Raw genomic sequence first — 19231 nt, 5'->3', positions numbered from 1 at the left:
GGGCCCTGCCGGCGTCTGGTCCCTACAGTAGTCTCAGCCCCTAAGCCAGGGCACGGCCGGAGAAGATTAAAGCTTCTGGACGCAGCTGACGATTAAAGAACATAAGGGGGAAGTGTCTCACCTTTGGACAGATGGCTGATGGTCAGCGCTCAGAAACGCTTTGGGTGACTGTGAGGGAAGAGCCTGGGCTGGGTCAGGGTTTAGAAGGGACAGGCTAAGTAGCTGCACTGGTCAGACTGAACTTCTTAAAAGCAGGTGAAGCAGCTGTCTGCTTCATGGAGTCTTCTAGGGTGGGCAAGCCTGACTATTGGGTTCTAAATTATTTTCCTTCATTTCTCCTTTATAGTGAAGTTAGAGCATTATACTGACAGTTACGAGGTTATGTGAACAGGCAGGTATATTGGACTTCCGACTTCCAGTCCCACACGGAAAGAGCTTGGGACGTCATCACTCCATCCTAACAAGCAGAAAGCTGAACCAACCGAAAAACCAACACCTCTCCTTAGACCCATTAGAGAAGTGAGGTCACAGAGCAAACCACTGCCCCCCAAATTAGAAAAACCAGCAGATCCAGAGAAGCACAACTTAACCAGAACAGAAACCTCCGCATGGGCCCCGTTCAGGGGTGGGAAGACCTAAACGTGACTGAGAAATTGCCAGAGGCTAAGTGTGGACGAGTCTGAGAGTTCAAGATTCCAGGAGGGCCCACAGTCCGGACCTGGTCTGCCACCAGGGTTTTTCAATACAGTGTTACTGAGACGCAAGCTCATTCATTGGTGTATGTGTTGTCCAAGGTTTCTGTCTCCCTGCAACGGTAGAGCTAAGGAGCTGTGACAGAGACGGGATGTCCTGCAAAGCCCACAGTATTGACCCTGGCCCCATACCGGGAGAGTTCTCTGACACCGCTCTAGAAGGAGAGTGGATACAGGGACCCAAGTAGACGGGAATGGCAAGTGTGGCTGGAGGAAAACAAGTGACAGGGACAGGGGCAAGACGTGACCCGAGACAGGTGGCCTCACATCTGATTTAACAGGGCCTTCTAGTAGACGGTCAAGACTTTGGATTTTATTCTTGGGTCGAGGATTTAGGAAGAGAAAAGCAGCTTCTGGAATCCAGGAGCTGGCCTGGCACCCAAAGATAGGACTTGTGTTCTCTTGAACGTGGACAACCGCACAGAACATCGATATCCAGGAAGAACATTCTGTAATCACGTCTGAACACAGACCAACGTGAACGTCTTCGAAGCCACACAAAACCTAGTGCCCCCCCTCCTAGCACATGTGGGGGGCTGCTTCTACACCTGTGACAGCTAGCCTCGCTCCAGCCCGCCTCCCTACAAATAAGATTTGTGATATCCAACCGTAAAGTGATCCCTGCTTCTTTTTTTTTTAACGTTTATTTATTTTTGAGACAGAGAGAGACAGAGCATGAATGGGGGAGGGGCAGAGAGAGAGGGAGACACAGAATTGGAAGCAGGCTCCAGGCTCTGAGCCATCAGCCCAGAGCCCGACGCGGGGCTCGAACTCACGGACGGCGAGATCGTGACCTGAGCCGAAGTCGGCCGCTCAACCGACTGAGCCACCCAGGCGCCCCAAGTGATCCCTGCTTCTGAGAGCGCCAATCCAGACCAAAGTCCTGCTTCCCTGGACCCTCCCCCAAATCACTCCACCACAGTCCAAATCCTGTAATAAGTTCTAACACCGTCTCACTGAGACCTCACAGCCCCGTGGTGTGCACATTCCCTCACTCTACCGTTTCAATCACGGCTGTGCTCTCGGTGGTTTGGAGCTGACAGTATTGATTGACAGGGTTTAGCAATCAAATTAGGTGAGGCCTAACTTGCTGTGAATGAAAGAGAACCCCAAATAACAGCAGCTTAAGCAAGATCTACCCTCCCCTCAAGCCCCAACTAAATCCAGAGATAAGCGATGGTTCCTCGAGCATCAGGGGCCCAGCCTCCTTCCATGTTGTGGCTCTGACTTCCTCCTCGTGGGTGTGGAACATTTTATTTTTTATTACTAATATTTTTAATGTTTATTTATTTTTGAAAGAGAGAATGCGAGTGGGGGAGAAGCAGAGAGAGAGAGGGAGACAGAGGATCCAAAGCAGGTTCTCTGCTGACGGCAGCCAGCCTGACGCGGGGCTCAAACTCACAAGCCGTGAGATCATGACCTGAGCGGAAGTTGTATGCTCAACCCACTGAGCCACCCAGGCGCCCCAGGAACATTTTTTTTTTAATTTTTTTTAATGTTTATTCATTTTTGAGAGACAGAGAGAGACAGAGCATGAGCGGGGAAGGGGCAGAGAGAGAGGGAGACACAGAATCTGAGGCAGGCTCCAGGCTCTGAGCTGTCAGCACAGAGCCCGATGTGGGGCTTGAACTCACTAACTGTGAGATCATGACCTGAGCCGAAGTCAGGCGCTCAACCAACTGAGCCACCCAGGTGCCCCAGGAACATTTTAAATACATACAGAAGTAGAGAGTAGAGTATACTGACCCTCCCAGTCTCAATCCCTGGCCCAGCTTACTTTATCTGTCCCCCCATCCGTTTCCTGTTTCCACCATCTGGATCATTTGGGATTAGTTTGAAGCAAATCCCAAATATTTTGTCGTAAATACTTCAGGATACATCTCTGAAGCATGAGGACTGTTAAGAGAGAAGAAAGAAATCCCCAATACCATTAGCACAGCTAACAAATGAAGGATTTCTTCATACCCTACAATACCTGGTCAGCATTCACGTTTGTCCCTCAGACCCACCCCTAACATTTGGGAACCCTCAGTGGAGGGAGACACAGCAGGTGTCTAGATATTTGCAAGTCTTTTTAATTTTAAGTTTACTTATTTATTTTGAGAGAGAGAGAGAGAGAGAGAGAGAGAGAGAGAGAGAGACAGTGCGATTAGGGGACAGGCAGAAAGGGAGGGAGGGAATCCCAAGCGGGCTCTACACTGTCAGCACAGAGCCTGATGCAGGGCTCAGTCTCACAAACCATGAGATCATGACTTGAGCCGAAATCTAGAGCCAGCTGCCTCACCAACTTAGCCAGCAAGGCACACCTAGATATTTACAAGTCTTATGAAGCCTCGCTGTGGCATTCCCACCCAGCGTCCCACAGCCCACTCCCTGAGGACCATTGGCTAAGGACGCTGTGCTCTGCCCAACCTTTGCTGCCTGGCACAGATTGGAGCCTGAAATGAAGACTAACTAGTCCTAACTAGCCTAGTCCAGCTCCCAGAGGACAGGGGCCGGGTCCCAAGGGAGGCTAGGGCACCATTACCTGGCAAACCTGGGGTGGCTAGCTCAAAACCAAGCAGCCTCTTTCTTTCTGTTTCCCCAGAGCGGAGGTGGGGTATTCTCTGCCCACACTCTTCCAGTGTGTGCGCTCTCTCTCTCTCTCTCTCTCTCTCTCTCTCTCTCTCTCTGGCTCTCAGCCCCACATCTTTGGGTCAGAGAGGTCCAGTTCAGCTCATTCTTCCTTCTCCTGTAACCCTGCTTTCTCAATCAGTCACCAAACTCTCCTAAGAGATTCATAAGGGAATAAGCACCTTAGTGGGTTTTCGTTGAGCGCTTGTCTTGGGGGGTGAGGGTGGCACCTTGACAGTCATTTCCTCGCTCGCGCTCCCAGGTGCCCGCGCACCGCGTCTGGTTGGTACACCTGCCCCCTTTGCCTCTCAGCTTTCTGTTCCGAAGAAGTCGGATCTACAGAAAAGGCAAAAGAACCGTGCAGTGGCCACACCCACACCGTGCCTCCCACCTAGCGTCAGCCCTCGCTCGCAGCCCACCGCATTTGCTAACACCTCCCTCGTTGCCCTGCCCTTGTGGATGGCTGTCTTAGCTGAATCTTTTGAAAGCAAGTTGCAGGCGTCCTGACCCCTCACTCCTCAATACTTCACGTGCCTCCTAAGAATGCCATCCGTCCCCCCAACACAAGCAGCCCTCGTTATCACCCCCAAAGAAACTGACCATTGATTCAGTGACGTCACCTGACGTACAGGCCATATTCAGATTTCTCCCACGGATATGTTTTGGGAACTTTCACTGCCTTAGTGCTAAGGATGATAGATGGATTTCTGAGTACAGCCATCCCCTCAATCAGGCTCCTGCCAGCCAGAGAGACATTCCTGTGGCCACCACAAGGGCACTGCCTTTTTTTTTGTTTTGTTTTATTTATTCATTTTTAATTTTTTTAATGCTTATTTATTTTTGAGAGAGAGAGAGAGAGAGTGAGAGCAGGGGAGGGGCAGAGAGAGAGGGAGACACAATGCAAAGCAGGCTCTAGGCTCCCAGCTGTCAGCACAGAGCCCAACGCGGGGCTCAAACTCATGAACGGCAAATGTTTTTTTTAAGTTTATTTGTTTTTGAGAGAGAGAGAGACAGAGAGACAGAGAAATAGGGGGAGGGGCAGAGAGGGAGAGAGAATCCCAAGCAGGCTCTGCACTGTCATCTCAGAGCCCAAGGCCGGCTTGAACTCACGAAGCATGAGATCATGACCTGAGCTGAAACCAAGAGTCAGATGCTAACCAACTGAGCCACCCAGGCGCCCCTATTTTGTTTTTTTAAAGATTTTTATCTATTTTTTAAAATTTTTTTAATGTTTATTTTATTTTATTTTTTTAACGTTTCTTATTTATTTTTGAGACAGAGAGAGGCAGAGCATGAACGGGGGAAGGGCAGAGAGAGAGGGAGACACAGAATCTGAAACAGGCTCCAGGCTCTGAGCTGTCAGCCCAGAGCCCAATGCGGGGCTCGAACCCACAGACCGCGAGATCATGACCTGAGCTGAAGTCGGCCACTTAACCGACTGAGCCACCCAGGCGCCCCAAATGTTTATTTGTTTTTGAGAAGAGAGAGACAGAGCACAAGTTGGGGAGGGGCAGAGAGGGAGGGAGACACAGAACCTGAAGCAGGTTCCAGGCTCTGAGCTGTCAGCACAGAGCCCCACACGGGGCTCGAACTCACAGACTGTGAGATCATGACCTGAGCTGATGCTTAACCGACTGAGCCACCCAGGCGCCCCTATTTTTAAGTAATCTCTACACCCAACATGGGGCTCGAACTCACGACCCCAAGATCAAGAGTCACACACTCCACCCACAGCGCCAGCCAGATGCCCCTAAACCTTGGTGATTTTTTTAAAGTTAATTAATTAATTAGTTTATTTATTTAGAGAGAGCACGAGCACGCACTCAAGTGAGCACGGGAGGGGCAGAGAGAGAGAATCCCAAGCAGTCTTCTCTGTATCGACAAGGCAGAGCCCGACGCAGGGCTCGAGCCCACGAACCCCGAGACTATGACCTGTGCCAAAACCAAGGGCCGGGCACTCAACCAACTGAGCCACCCAGGTGTCCCTAAACCTTGGTGATTTTTTAAAAAGTTTTATTGAGATATAATGAGACGCATACCAAATCATTCAACCGTTTAAAGTGTACTGTTCACTGGTTTATGGTATATTCACACCACAGTCTAATTTTAGAATTTGTCTGTCGCACCAAAGAGATACCCAGTAGCCATAGCGGTCATTCCCCATTCCCACCCTCAGACTCCCACCCCCCAGTCCAAGGCAATCACTGATCTACTCTATCTCTATAGCTTGACCGATGGTTTCCGCTTTAGGCTATTATGAATAATGCTGCTATAAAAATGCACGTACAAATCTTTGCGTGGGCATAGTTTTCATTTCTCCGGAGTCTACACCTAGGAGTAGAATTGCTGGGTCATGCGGGGAGTCTATGTGTAAACTTGGAGGACCCTGCCAAACTGTTTCCACAGGAAAACAGCCAAATGTAAAACGACACAGCTGCCACGTTACGCTCCCAGACGCAATGTGCCAGGGTTCCAGTTTCTCAGCATCCTCGAAGCGTCTTTCTTTTTTTAAGTGTATTTCTTTGTTTTGAGAGAGAACAGGAGCTTGAGCGGGACAGCGGGAGAGAGAGGCGGAGAAAGAATCCCAAAGAGGCTTCGTGCTGCCAGCACGGAACCCGACGTGGGGCTCAAACTCATCAACTATGAGATCGTGACCTGAACCGAAATCAAGAGTCAGGTGCTTAACCGACTGGGTCACCCAGGCGCCCCAATTCTTGAAACATCTTTAAACATTTGTAATTGTCTGGGGCACCTGGGTGGCTCAGTCAGCTGAGCAACTGAGTTTGGCTCAGGTCATGACCTCACAGTTCGTGAGTTCAAGGCGCACCTCGGGCTCTCGCTGCTGTCAGCCTGTCAGCTCAGAGCCCGCTTCAAATCTTCTGTCCCCCTCTCTCTGCCCTTCTCCTGCGTGCGCTCTCTCAAAAATAAATAGCCGTTAAAAAAAAATTTGTAATTATCTGACTCTTGTGGTTGATTGGTTGGCTGGTTGGTTGGTTTTTTTCCTGGTGCCCAAGACTATTTAATGCACCCTCTGGCAGTTGGGCCAAAGAGAGACGGGGACGGCGTTTTGGGGGACGGGTGGCAATGCAGTTTCTTTTTGCATTTTGATCTTAACTGTAGCCACCTTGCTGAGCTTTGGTTAGTTTTAGCGTTTGTGTATTTGTTTGAATCGCTGTGTGTAGTCAGCCATAGCCCTTGCAGATAGTGGTGGTATTATTTCTTCTGGGTCTTATACACGTAACTTCCTTTTCTTGTCCCACCAGCTAGGACTTCCAATATGGTGTTGAAGGAAGTGATGATAGAGACCTCTTTGAATTTCGTTCCTACTTTAAAGGGAACTTGTTTTGCTGGTGTGCCTGGACGGCTTGGTCGGTTGAGCATCCTGAGGCTCGGGTCACGATCTTACAATTCAGTTCGTGAGTTCGAGCCCCGCGTCGGGCTCTGCGCTGACAGCTCGGAGCCTGGAGCCTGCTTTGGATTCTGTGTCTCCCTCTCGCTCTCTGCCCCTCCCCCACTCGCCCTCTGTCCCTCTTTCAAAAATAAACATTAAAAAACGTGTTTTTTTTTTTTTAAATAAAGGGCATTTGTTTTGCCATTGAGTTTCTAGTTGATAAACTTTCTGTATCCTTACAACACTTGTAATTATCCTTGTTATTTGTAGCAGCCTTCTAGCGGTAGAAAGTGGCCTTTGCCCAGTGACTAAGGATGCTGAGCACCTTTTCATGTGCCTGTTAGCCGTTTATCTATCTTCTTTGGAGAAATTCAGTTTTATGATTTGCAGATATTTTCCCCCCATACTTTTGTCTTTTCACTTTTCTTGATGGTATCCTTTGAAGCACAAAAGGTTTTAATTTTGATGAAATCCATTGGTTCTGTTTTTTCTTTTGTTGCCTGTGTCTTTGGTGTTATATCTAAGAAATAAATTGTCTTCTCACTGAAGATCACAAAGATGGGGCACCAGGGTGGAGTCAGTCGGTTAAGCATCTGACTCTTTGTCTCTGCTCAGGTCATGATCTCACGGTTCGTGGGTTTGAGCCCCGAGTCAGGCTCTGTGCTGACAGGGCTGAGCCTGCTTGGGATTCTCTCTCTCCCTTTCTCTCTCCCCTCCCCCACTTGCACTGTCTCTGTCTCCCTCAAAGTAAACTTTAAAAAATTCCTTTAAAAAAAAATATCACAAAGATATACTCCTCTTTTCTTCTGGGGGTTTTATAGTTTTGGCTCTTATATTTAGGTCTATAATCCACTTTGAGTTAGTTTTGTGTATGGTGTGAGGTAGGGGTCCAAATTCATTCTTCTGCCTGTGGATAACCAGTTGTCCAGTACCATTTGTTGAAAGACTGTTCTGGCCTCACTGAATTTTCTTACCATTCTTGTCAGATGGCAATCGGCCATAAATGTGTGAGCTTTATTTCTGGATGCTCAATTCGATTCCGTTGATTTATATGTCTGTCCTTATGCTAGTACTACCCTTTGTTGGTTCCAGTAGCCTTTCAGTAAGCTTTGAACTTGTGCAGTGAGTCTGTCAATATTTTTCTTGCTTTTCAAGACATTCACTTTTTAAATGTATACCTTTAAGTCTCCTTTAACCTATCGTGCCCGAGATAGGTTTTTCCTTTGCACTGTATTTGTTGAAGAAACAGGGTCATTTGTGGATCGCCTCTCCATGGTATCATTTAACATGTTCTTCTGTCCCTTGTGTTCTAGTAATCCAAAGGCATGATCTGATTTAGATTTGGTTTTAGCCCAGGAATAATTTGCAGGAGGTGTGTGTGTTTTCAGAGTCAGAACAAAATGTGGGGTAGACTCTCCCTGTGATGTTAGGGGCCATCCATGATCTTCCCCTGGATCTTTTTTTTTTCATTAGAGGTAATTTGTATTTTGAAAGAGTCACTCTGACTGCTGGGGATGGAGGAGTTGTAGGTGTGAGAGATAATCATGCAAAAAAGCACTTGTGGGGCTCCTGGGTGGCTCAGTCGGTTAAGCATCCGACTTTGGCTCAGGTCATGATCTCACGGTTTATGAGTTTGAGCCCTGCATCAGGCTCTGTGCTGACAGCGCAGAGCCTGCTTGGGATTCTCTCTCTCTTCCTCTCTCTCAGTCGCTTCCCCACTTGTGCTGTCTCTCTCTCAAAATAAATAAATAAACTTAGGGGCGTTTGGGTGGCTCAGTCGGTTGAGCGTCCGACTTCGGCTCGGGTCATGATCTCGCGGTTGATGAGTTCAAGCCCCGCATCGGGCTCTGTGCTGACAGCTCAGAGCCTGGAGCCTGCTTCTGATTCTGTGTCTCCCAATCTCTCTGCCTCTCCCCTGCTCATGCTCTGTCTCTCTCTGTCTCAAAAATAAAGGTAAACATTAACAAAAAAATGTTTTAAGAAATAAATAAGTAAACTTTAAAAAAAAAAAAGCACGTGTTGCCACACCTCGCACACAGTGACCACTCAGTAAAATTGCCCTTACTGTTGTTGTTGTTGTTGTTGTTGTTGTTGTTGTTGTTAGAGCTGTGTGTGTGGGACCCACGCCCTGGGCTCGGAGCCATTTTCTGGCCAGAGCATTCTCCTCCCTCTCTTCTGCCCCTGGAGGGGAAGTTGCCAGTGTCCCGAGGCTCTGGGAGGCATGTTCAGGAATGCGGCAGCCATCTCTTTACAGCTGATGGGGCCCCTCCAGAGAAAGAAGGCTGGAACTTCTGTCACTCGGTGCTTGCACCAGACTGTAAGTGCTCCAGCCCCATGTGATTTGCCACTTAACCCGGGGCCCCTGGGATCTGGCCTGGTCCTGGCTTCAGAGCTGTGCATGAGCTTCCTCTTTCAGTAAGCCTTCCTGGACTGCAGCCTGGCTGGGGACCCCTCTCTTGCTCTTGCCTCTAATGTAGAACTCAGAGCTTTGCATCTGAACAGTCTGCATTGTGCGGCTGCCTCCCCATCATCCCCGGAGCCCAGCCCCGGGTTCGGGTTCGGGACGAGGTAGGTGCTCAATCGACATTGGCCGAGGAGTACTTTATGCAGAAGTCCAAGCAAGAACAGGCACTGTTTCCTCACTTATGCAGTTTCCGTGTGACATCCTTGCAGGTCATGCCTTTGCCCTCCCAAGTTTCCGCAGTTCCCCCATTATTTTTATCTCCTTGAACCCATTCAACTCCATTCACCTCTTCTGTACTCTCTCTCTCTCTCTATGCCCCTCCACCCCCTACTCCATACCCCACCTCAAACTTCCCTCAAGTCCACTTCTGTCCCCCACCGCCACCCCAACTCATCTTTGTTCTGTTTTTTTTTAAGAAATTTAAAAAAAAATTTTAATGTTTATTTATTTTTGAGAGACAGAGAGAGACAGACACGAGTGGGGGAGGGGCAGAGAGAGAGGGAAACACAGAATCCGAAGCAGGCTCCAGGCTGTCAGCACAGAGCCCAACGCGGGGCTCGAACTCACGAACTGTGAGATCATGCCCCGAGCCGAAGTCGGACACTCAACCGACGGAGCCATCCAGGCGCCCCCCAAACTCTTTATCTATTCGTACATGGTCACAGAAAAGTGTATGTATATGCAAATATATATTAGGGGACATCTTTTACAAAACACAGTTACATACCGCACATGCTGTTTTGTGGTCTGTTTTATTGATGTCAGTATAATACATTAATAAATATTATAAAAAGTGATTTTCTCTGGCACCTGGCTGGTTCAGACAGCAGAGCATGTGACTCTTGATCTCGGGGTTGTGAGGTTGAGCCCCACACTGGGTGTAGAGATTTTAAAAATATATATGTATATATTAGGTATATTTTATACATGAGAAAATCACATTACAAAAAAAAAAAATATATATATATATATATATATACATATATATAGCCACAGTTCAGTGCTCACAGAGTGTCTCCTCTGTTCCAGGCCCTGGGACAGCTCACGATCTGGGGAAAGGCAGACAAAAAACTATGAGCCGGGACCTCATGGTCTAGTGGGAAAAGCAGACCAAAACGAACAAACAAAAGCAGAAAACAGGCAGTTGATATGCTGTGATAGAGGAGGATGGGATACTGTGGGAGCAGAAAGAAGGCAAGGAAATCTGGGGGAAATCAGGGAAGCCTTCCTGGAGGAGGTAACACCTAAGCTGAATCCTATATATATATATATTTTTTTTTTTTTAATGTGATTTTCTCATCTATACAATGAGCCCAGCAAGATTGTTCTGAGTTTAGCTAGACCTCTGTAAGGGAACCTGCTGCTGTCACCTTTACCTTTGTGCTTCTCCTGCCCTCTTCCCCCTTCCTCTTGCCCCTCTTCCTCAGCCGGCCTGAATCTGGTCTGAATCTGGTCCATTTCAGAGCACACGGAGTCCAGACGGGCAGGTTGGGCCAGTGAGGCTGTTGGGATGGGGCGGAGCCAGGTGCGAGGGTTGGCTGGAGCCCATCCTGCTATTGGGGAGTGCGGATCTGCATCTGCCCCCCAGAGGGGCGGGGACTGTGGCCAGAAAAGATCTGCACGTCCACCACTCTGACTTTCTTCTGCTCGCTCTGTCTTCAGCTCACCATGGCCAAGAGGGTGCAAGCTCGCAGGCTGGACGGGATTGACCACAACCCATGGTGAGCTCCGCGGGGCTGGGGAGGTGTGCGGGTGTCCCGTCGGGCTTGGGGGCGGGACGTCCCTGGGTTTGCAGGGACTCAGCGGAACCCAGGAGGGCCCCCTGCCTTGCCAGGACTGTGAGATTTGCAGCCACCGCCCGGCCCGTGAAAGGTGAGACTTGAAGCAGCAGACCTGGGTTCGAATCTCAGCTTCACCCCGACTTGGCTGTGGCGGGGGTGGGGGTGCGGGTGCAGGCGCAGTGACTCGTGTGCCTTATGACTCATGTGCCTTATGTAGCCTTATGAAAGCTACCGCCATCACCCAGGCACCCGGCTCAGGGCTTTCCACGGATTTTATTTCACACTTAGTACGGAGTAAGAGAAGGTGAGATACAGGCAGCTCTCTACTGGGCATTTGCCGAGGTTAATTTCTTTTTTCTTGACTTGTTCTAAATATGAAAGGAGCATGTGCCCACTGTTACTAGTGACATAACGGATTGCAGTGGGAAGGTGTGTAAGAAAAATGTAGGGAATCTTCTTAATCCCTCCCTGCCTTTGGCCAGCGGCATTGGCCTGTACTTAAAAAAAAAAAAAAAAAATGTTGGTAGTTGTTTTTATAAAGCATGGGACCGTTTTTTCTTTCAAATTCCCCTCGTGAAGGCTGCCGCCTTCAGTCCTCTGTCTGAGGGAGGCTGGGCAGCCTCGCCGGCTTTGGCAGGTAGGGTAGAGTCCAACTTGGAGGGAGGAAATGACAAGGAGGCAGGATGGAAAAGGGGGCAGTACTCTTTCCTGGCTCACAGACCGGCAGACTCTTGGACCCAACACCCCCACTGAGGCCAGGAGAGGTCAAGTCTCATGCAAAGGCAGGGCAGAGCAGGAGCGGGCCTGGGGGGTACGTATGGGGCAGGCGGGGGGAGGGGGGGAGGGGAGGGGTGGGTGCCAGGAGGATGAGACCAAGAGAGTCAGGACAAAAAAGGGTCCCAGGTTCCTGTTGACCCGAGGGTGGTGGCCTGGGGATCAGGACCTGACAGACCCAACCCAGAGGGCAGCTGGACTCTGTAGGGCATTTGAGCCTGGCTGTCCCCTGTCCCCATCACCCAATCACCATGGAATGTCCACCAGCTGATTTTGCCTCTCAGCTCTGCTATTAGCTGCTGTGTGACTCTGGGCAGGTCACTAGCCTTTCTGAGCCTCAGCAGCTCTGTGTATCTTCAGAGGCATTGTGGGGCTCTGGGAAGAAAAGGACAGATTTTCGATGGAACAGTTATTTATTGTTATGCAAATTCAACTCGGCCAAGGCTGACTCCTCTGCTCCCAACCAACCTGCAAACCACACACCAGCCTCCTCATCCAGCCTCTCAGCCTCTCCCTCCATGTCCCTGAAGAGGTGGCCACCAGGTAGGGCCAGAAGAAAGGTTGTCGGAGGCCAGAAGTGGCTGATGGGAGGCCTGGTGGTCCAGGCCATCTGTCTGTGGTGCCGACAGATGCACTAATGGTGTGTGAAATCCACCTGCGGAGACTCCACAAATATTTCCAAAGAATAAAGTGGGATGAGGCAGGGCAGGATAGGCTGGGAAGCCCTGTGATTGACCACACCGGAAGGAGAACACCAGAAGGATTCCATGTTTGTGCTCCATGGGGTTTGTGACGTGAGCATTTCTTACCATGGATCCTGGTCGGAAAGTTGGAAATCCCGGGGGGCTAAGATGTGGGATTGGTACAGTGCTTGGCCCACCCGACCTCAGATCAGGGACCTGTGGGTTTGGACCCTCACGCAGGTCTCAGGCTGGGGCACGTGCCGGCTCTCCGGTTGTTCTGGAATGAGCCCAGTGCATCATCCTGTCCTGGAAGCAGGTCCAGGCGGGCAGGTGCTGACTCTCCATTTGTTGCTCAGGGTGGAGTTTGTGAAAATGGCCAGTGAATGCGATGCTGTGAACTTGGGCCAAGGCTTCCCCGACTTCCCACCCCCAGATTTCGCTGTGGAAGCCTTTCAGCACGCCCTCAGCAGCGACTTCATGCTGAACCAGTACACCAGGGCATTTGTGAGTCTCCCAGCCCCGTCCAGAGCCCCGGGACACAGGTCTCAAGGAAGCCCCCGGGGAGGAAGGGGCAGAGCCCAGGGAATTGAATGTGGCCACAGTTCAGTGTTCACGGAGTGTCTCCTCTGTTCCAGGCCCTGGGACAGCTCACAATCTGGGGAAAGGCAGACAAAAAACTATGAGCCGGGACCTCATGGCCTAGTGGGAAAAGCAGATTAAAACAAACAAACAAAAGCAGAAAACAGGCAGTTGATACGCTGTGATAGAGGAGGATAGGATACTGTGGGAGCAGAAAGAAAGCAAGGAAATCTGGGGAGATCAGGGAAGCCTTCCTGGAGGAGGTAACACCTAAGCTGAATCCTGAAAGGCAAGCAGCTGGTTGATTTGACTCTAAATCCAAACTCTTCTGGTCAAGGTCACAGAGTAAAATATCCACCAGTTCTTGGAGTAAAGGTCCCTCTGGCTCCACCATTCAGAGATAACCACGGCCAACAGGTTGCCACTTTGCTGAAGAGTGTTTAGACTTTTAAACTTTTTAACTTTCTAAAGTGCTTATGTAAACACACACACACACACACACACACACACACACGCACACCCCTAACATGTGAGATTTGCATTTTTTTAATCCAAATGGACTCATGTACTGTAATATTCTGTAACCTGTTTATTTCACTAAACATCGTGTCATGGGCAACTTGCCACGTCAGAATAGCCAGCACAGCCTCATTCTTTTTAACGGCCACATGGTATTCCATTGCTTAGCTGTGCTATAATTTATTTAACAAGCCTTGCACTGATGGGCTGGCTTGGATATCTCACTATTATAAGCAATGGCACAGTGAATATTTCTGCATGTATATCTTTGTACACCTGTGTGCGTGTTTCTCTTAGATCCCTGGAAGTAAAACTAGAGAATCAAAGGATGTAAGCATGTAAACATGTGGTAGACATTGTCAAATTGCCTTCCAAAAAGGCTTACTCACAGCCCCACCATCAGACTGGTCGCAGACCTGGCAGGACAGTTCGTTCTGTAGAGAGACCACCCGTTTGTCCTAGACTCTTGCCAATCTTTTTAATATTGATATTATATTCTTATAATATTAGAGCAATCTTTCAATGTTGCTTTTGTTTGCTTTTCCTCAATTATATGTGTATTGGGCATCAATACTTTTTCTTTCGTGACCTACTTCATTTTTTTCATTTAGGTATATATCTTTGTCTTGTTGTTTTGTAAGAGCTCTTTATATATTAAACATCTTACCTCCTTCTCTTAACTTGCAATGTTTGTCTTTTAATTTTGCTCATGGTATATTTTCCTGTACAGAAAATTTTCTGTGGTCAAATCTGGTTTAGTGAATTATTTAGATAAGTTCTAGACCTCGGGTTTCAGTCACTTGGCTTAGCCTCGAGTGTTTTATAAGTGTCCTCAGCAAACAAGCGTACGGATCCAACCTTCCTCTCAAAGCAGGGTGCTTCCAAAGCCGTGATGCAAAGGCCTATTCCTGCACCTCAACTGTGCATGACCTTGAGCAAGTCATTTCCTGTCTCTGAGTCTCTGTTTTTCTACCAATCGAATGGTGGGAATCACGTAGTACATGTCTTGCAAGGCTGCTGGGATGAACAGATGGCACGAATGTCCTTCTTAAACTGAAATTGTGGAGTTGCCGCTACTGTGGGGCTCTGTTGGACTGTGCTCCGCGAAGGCACGCGCTCTGTCTGGGTCTCCACCAAACGCCAGCCCTGGGCATTGGGACCGCACAGAACAGGCTTGATGACAAGCACTGGTAGGGGAGATAAAAGAACTCACCCAACTTGAGCCAACATTGCCTCAGGCCTATTGCTAGAAAGTGCTAGAACCGCCTGGATGCAGCTGAGCGGGAGGGTGGGCCCAGGCCGAGCCAGGGGGCTGACCACTGCTGTCCTGGCAGGGTTACCCACCCCTGACAAAGATCCTGGCAAGTTTCTTTGGGAAGCTGCTGGGACAGGAGATAGACCCGTTCAAGAACGTGCTGGTGACTGTGGGTGCCTATGGGGCCCTGTTCACAGCCTTCCAGGCCCTGGTGGAAGAAGGAGACGAGGTGAGTGATTGAGGCTCGGGCCCGGTGGGGATGAGGGTCGGGGGCCGTACTGACCCCAGCTAATCAGATCCTTTCGCTAGGTCATCATCATCGAGCCCTTTTTTGACTGTTATGAACCCATGACGTTGATGGCGGGGGGTCATCCTGTGTTTGTGACCTTGAAACCGGTGAGGACGCTGGTTGGGGTGTGGTAGGCGGAGGGGCCCCAGGGGTGTGCTGTGTTGGCCCCTGGGAGGTGGCAGAGAAGGAAGAAAAGGAGGCCAGTTTCTCCAGGATGGGGGAGGCGTATCCAGAGTCCCCGAGCTAAAAAGGGCTGTGGGAAGGAGGGTCAGATCCCTGGAGCTCAATGTCATGTTGGTAATTATTGCCACCACACCCCACCTCCTCTTACAGGGCCTCACTCGGGATGGGGAACTGGATTCCAGCAGCAACTGGCAGCTGGACCCCACAGAGCTGGCCAGCAAGTTTACCTCTCATACCAAAGCCCTAATTCTCAACACACCCAACAACCCTGTGGGAAAGGTACCTGAGAGAACTCCTTCCGGGGGCCCCTCCAGACTGGGTTCCCGTCTTTGCTGTGTCGGGCGCCTCAGTTTCTTCATCTGTGAGATGGGAGGTCAACCTGTAATGTAAGCTGAGGACCGAGGTCCCAGGGACAGGGGCAGGGATCCCCAGGGAAGGTATGAGGACCGGCCAGTGGAGCAGGCTGGGTGTCTCCATGACCTCCCTGAGACCCTGGGACCGTGAGCTCGCCTTTCGGAGTGTCTTCTCACGTGTAAAATGGGAACGTGACAGAACCGACGTAGAGGAAAATCCAGTCTTCCAACTGGGTGTTGGAACCACTGTGCTCACCACACTCTGACCCCGGCCTGGGGGAGAGGGCGGTCCCACACCCAGCAATTCTGCAACACCAGCTGGAGTAGCGTCAGGTCCCGCAGGTTAGGGCTCCGTCCCACAAGGCTGCCCACCCTTCAGGATGTGGGTGGGGCTGAAAATTCCAAGCTTCTAACCACGGATCTTTCCGGTGACCGGCCCCATCCCAGAGCCACCCGGGTGCCTACCCAGGGTGTCGCCTCGTTAGAACAAAAAACACCTCCAGTGCTCTTATCACTTGGGAATTTGGGAGGGTTTCAGGAGCCCTGTGTCGGGGACGGATGGGGGTCCGAGATCAAATATGAGGACAAAATAGGCTCCTGGCGCTCTTGTTACTGAGAGATTTACGAGGGTTTTAGGAGCGCTGAGCCAGGAACCCGGTGCAGAGAGCAGTATGTATATTTTCTGTCATCTGGCAACAGACCTCCCTGGGTGAGAGTGCCGGGATTCAATGAGATGGGGTGGAAGGGCCCTTGGCCGTGGGTTGGCAGTACCTCCTCATCCCTCTGAGCAGGCCTCTCGGTTCGGGGTTGGTCCCCACAGGTGTTCTCCAAGGCGGAACTGGAGCTAGTGGCCAGCCTGTGCCAGCAGCATGACGTGATATGCATCTCTGACGAGGTCTACCAGTGGCTGGTCTACGACGGGTACCAGCATGTCAGCATCGGTGAGCCAAGCCGACCTGGGTGCCCGCGTTTCCCCCTGGACTTTCGTGGCCGGGCCCCGGAGCCCAACCCGGAAGTCAGTGCCAGGCCGGCCAGTTAGGACCCGTGGGTCTGGAGCCACACCGGTCGGGTAATCTGGGGCAGCAGCCTCACCTCTCTGAAAACAGGGTGGCACAGTGGTGCCGCCTCCAGGGCTGTCATGAGACATGCACTAAGTTCGGTAAATAGCTTATTAGCACGTGGAGTCCAGAGTGTTGCCAGCCTGCGTGCCCACCGGGGCCCAGCCGCCGCCCCTCCCCTGCCCCTCCCCCCCGGGCTCAGCAGCCGCTCTCTTTGACCTTGAGCAGCCAGTCTTCCTGGTATGTGGGAACGCACACTGACCATTGGCAGCGCTGGCAAGACCTTCAGCGCCACTGGCTGGAAGGTGAGTCGAGGAGGGTAGGGGTACCGCGGCCCCGCCATGGTCCTGGGAGGCCGGGTGAGGCTGCCCTCCCTGGGGACCGAGAAGGGGTGTGGCGAGGCCCCGAAGGGCCTCACCGCCTCCTCGTGTTCCTGGGCCAGGTGGGCTGGGTCCTGGGCCCGGACAGCCTCATGAAACACCTGCGCACGGTGCACCAGAACTCTATCTACCACTGTCCCACGCAGGGTCAGGTGAGGAGAGGCAGGGGACCCCCGCCGCGGGGGGGAGGAGCAACGACAGGCCCCAGGCGGCCCCAGGGTGGGATCGGCCCCAACCTGTTTGTCCGTCCACCCTCCCCAGGCGGCAGTGGCCCAGAGCTTCGAGCACGAGCAGCTTCACTTTGGCCAAGCCAGCAGCTACTTTGCGCGGTTCCCGCAGGCCATGCAGCGCACCCGTGACCACATGATACGCAGCCTGCAGTCTGTGGGCTTGAAGCCCGTGGTCTCCCAGGGCAGCTACTTCTTCATGGCAGACATCTCAGACTTCAGTGAGCCGGACTGGCCAGGCTGGGCGGTGCGGGGGTGGGGGTGGGGGGCGGGGAGGCGGCGCTGGAGGCCGCCCAGGTCTCAGCGTGGCTTCTGTCCCCCAGAGAGCAAGATGCCCGACTTGCCTGGTGACGTGGATGAGCCCTACGACAGACGCTTCGTCAAGTGGATGATCAAAACCAAGGTGGGTCTGGGACGCCTGGGTGGCTCAGTCGGTTAAGCTTCTGACTTCGGCTCAGATCGAGATCTCACGGTCTGTGGGTTCAATCCCCGCGTCGGGCTCTGTGCTGACGGCTCGGAGCCTGGAGCCCGCTTCGGATTCTGTGTCCCTCTCTCTCTGCCCCTCCCCTGCTTGTGCTCTATCTCTCTCATTCTCAAAAATAAGTAAACATAAATAAAATAAAATAACATCTTAAAAGAAAAAAAAGAACAAGGTGGGCCAGGCTCTGCCAGGGCACCTGTGTGTGGTTTTACAGGCTGGGCCCAAATCCAGCCCAGCCTCTGCCCTCAGCCCTGGTACAGGAGTGTGTCTATGTCAAGGAATGGGGAGTCTGGAATTTGCAAAAAGACACCGTGCCGGCTGGCAGGAATCCCTGCCCTCTCTCGGCCTCAGCCTTCCCATCTGTGCAGTGGGTGCAGAGTTGGCTCATTAACTACGAGCTCAGCCAGCTCCGAGCTCTGACCCTAAGTTTTATTTCCTCTCTTGCTCTGCCCTAACCTGCCACGTGGTGCTCCCCTCTCCATTTCCCCTCCTTGTGTACTACCAGGAGGGACCGAGAACCATGCTCTTGGATTCTTTGCCTCTGACCTTGACCCAGCACCGGAAGGTGCTCCACTGAATGTTCCTTCTTTCCCCCACCCCATCGAGAGAAGCTCTCTGTCCCCAGAGCCAAGGATTACCCTGCTATGGGGCTGTGTTGAGACGTGGGCTTCCTCCTCCCCAGGGCTTGGTGGCCATCCCGGTCTCCACCTTCTACAGCGTGCCTCATCGGAAGATCTTTGACCACTATATCCGCTTCTGTTTCGTGAAGGTAAAGGACGGGGTTTTTGAGGGGAAAGAGGGCCCCCTCAAGCTCCCCGCGGCCCACTGGTGGTGTGGGGAGAGGGGCTGGACCGATCTGTGTTGGTGCAGGATGAGTCCACACTCCAGGCCATGGATGAGAAACTGCAGAAATGGAAGAAGGAGCTCAGGCCCTGACACCGCCTGCTCGGCCCTGCCCCACCTGGTTCCCGCAGGCTCTGCCAGGCTCTGCCTTTGTCCGGGTTTCAGCCATTCCCAGGTTGGGCGTATGGAGTGGGGGGGGCCCTTCTCTGGGACACAGGATGTCCCCCGGGCAGAGCCCTCTTTCTTGATCTTGGTGGATTCGGGAGCACTTTACTACAGTGCCTATATTCCTGTCCTGGTGGTGAGGTGTACCTGAGCCAGGCCTCTCCCTGCTCCTCCCTGGGTGGGGTGATACAGTCCTGGGCCCCCTCTGTATTTTTCCCAGTCTTGTCTGAGGCTCAGTGGACAGAGTCCAACAGGGTACTGGCCTTGAGTCCCAGCCCTGCCCTGGCCCCAGCCCTGTACTGGCCCCAGCCCTGCACTGGCCCCAGCCAAGGCTTTAGCATCCCTCCCTTTCCTTATTTAACCTTCACTTTGGGAAGCGGTCTCTAGGCTTGAGTCCTCAAGCCAGTACCTTTCGCCCGTAATAAAGTTTTAAGTTATTTA

The 19231-nt window shown here is 51.5% G+C and overlaps 1 protein-coding gene across 6 annotated transcripts in view; it reads left to right on the top strand.

Moving 5' to 3' along the window:
* KYAT1 (kynurenine aminotransferase 1) overlaps positions 1 to 19231 on the top strand; it is a 34927-nt gene extending 15696 nt beyond the window's left edge. For 4 of the 6 annotated variants that reach the window (XM_042963582.1, XM_042963581.1, XM_042963580.1 and 1 more), the window contains 13 exons: positions 8861 to 9073; positions 10883 to 10941; positions 12815 to 12962; positions 14891 to 15040; positions 15121 to 15207; positions 15434 to 15562; positions 16457 to 16577; positions 16923 to 16999; positions 17137 to 17226; positions 17336 to 17522; positions 17625 to 17704; positions 18465 to 18551; positions 18653 to 19231. In XM_042963582.1, coding sequence (XP_042819516.1) covers positions 8978 to 9073; positions 10883 to 10941; positions 12815 to 12962; positions 14891 to 15040; positions 15121 to 15207; positions 15434 to 15562; positions 16457 to 16577; positions 16923 to 16999; positions 17137 to 17226; positions 17336 to 17522; positions 17625 to 17704; positions 18465 to 18551; positions 18653 to 18718 — 1377 coding nt within the window. In that variant the 5' untranslated portion in view covers positions 8861 to 8977 and the 3' untranslated portion in view covers positions 18719 to 19231. The remainder of the gene's footprint in view (positions 1 to 8860; positions 9074 to 10882; positions 10942 to 12814; positions 12963 to 14890; positions 15041 to 15120; positions 15208 to 15433; positions 15563 to 16456; positions 16578 to 16922; positions 17000 to 17136; positions 17227 to 17335; positions 17523 to 17624; positions 17705 to 18464; positions 18552 to 18652) is intronic. The other 2 variants (XM_042963584.1, XM_042963583.1) reach the window with 1 other exon arrangement.

The sequence above is a fragment of the Panthera tigris genome, chromosome D4, assembly GCF_018350195.1.
Source record: "Panthera tigris isolate Pti1 chromosome D4, P.tigris_Pti1_mat1.1, whole genome shotgun sequence".
Taxonomy (NCBI): Eukaryota; Metazoa; Chordata; class Mammalia; order Carnivora; family Felidae; genus Panthera; species Panthera tigris.
The sequence above is the reverse complement of the archived record's forward strand: the minus strand, read 5'-3'. Positions and strand labels throughout refer to the sequence as shown.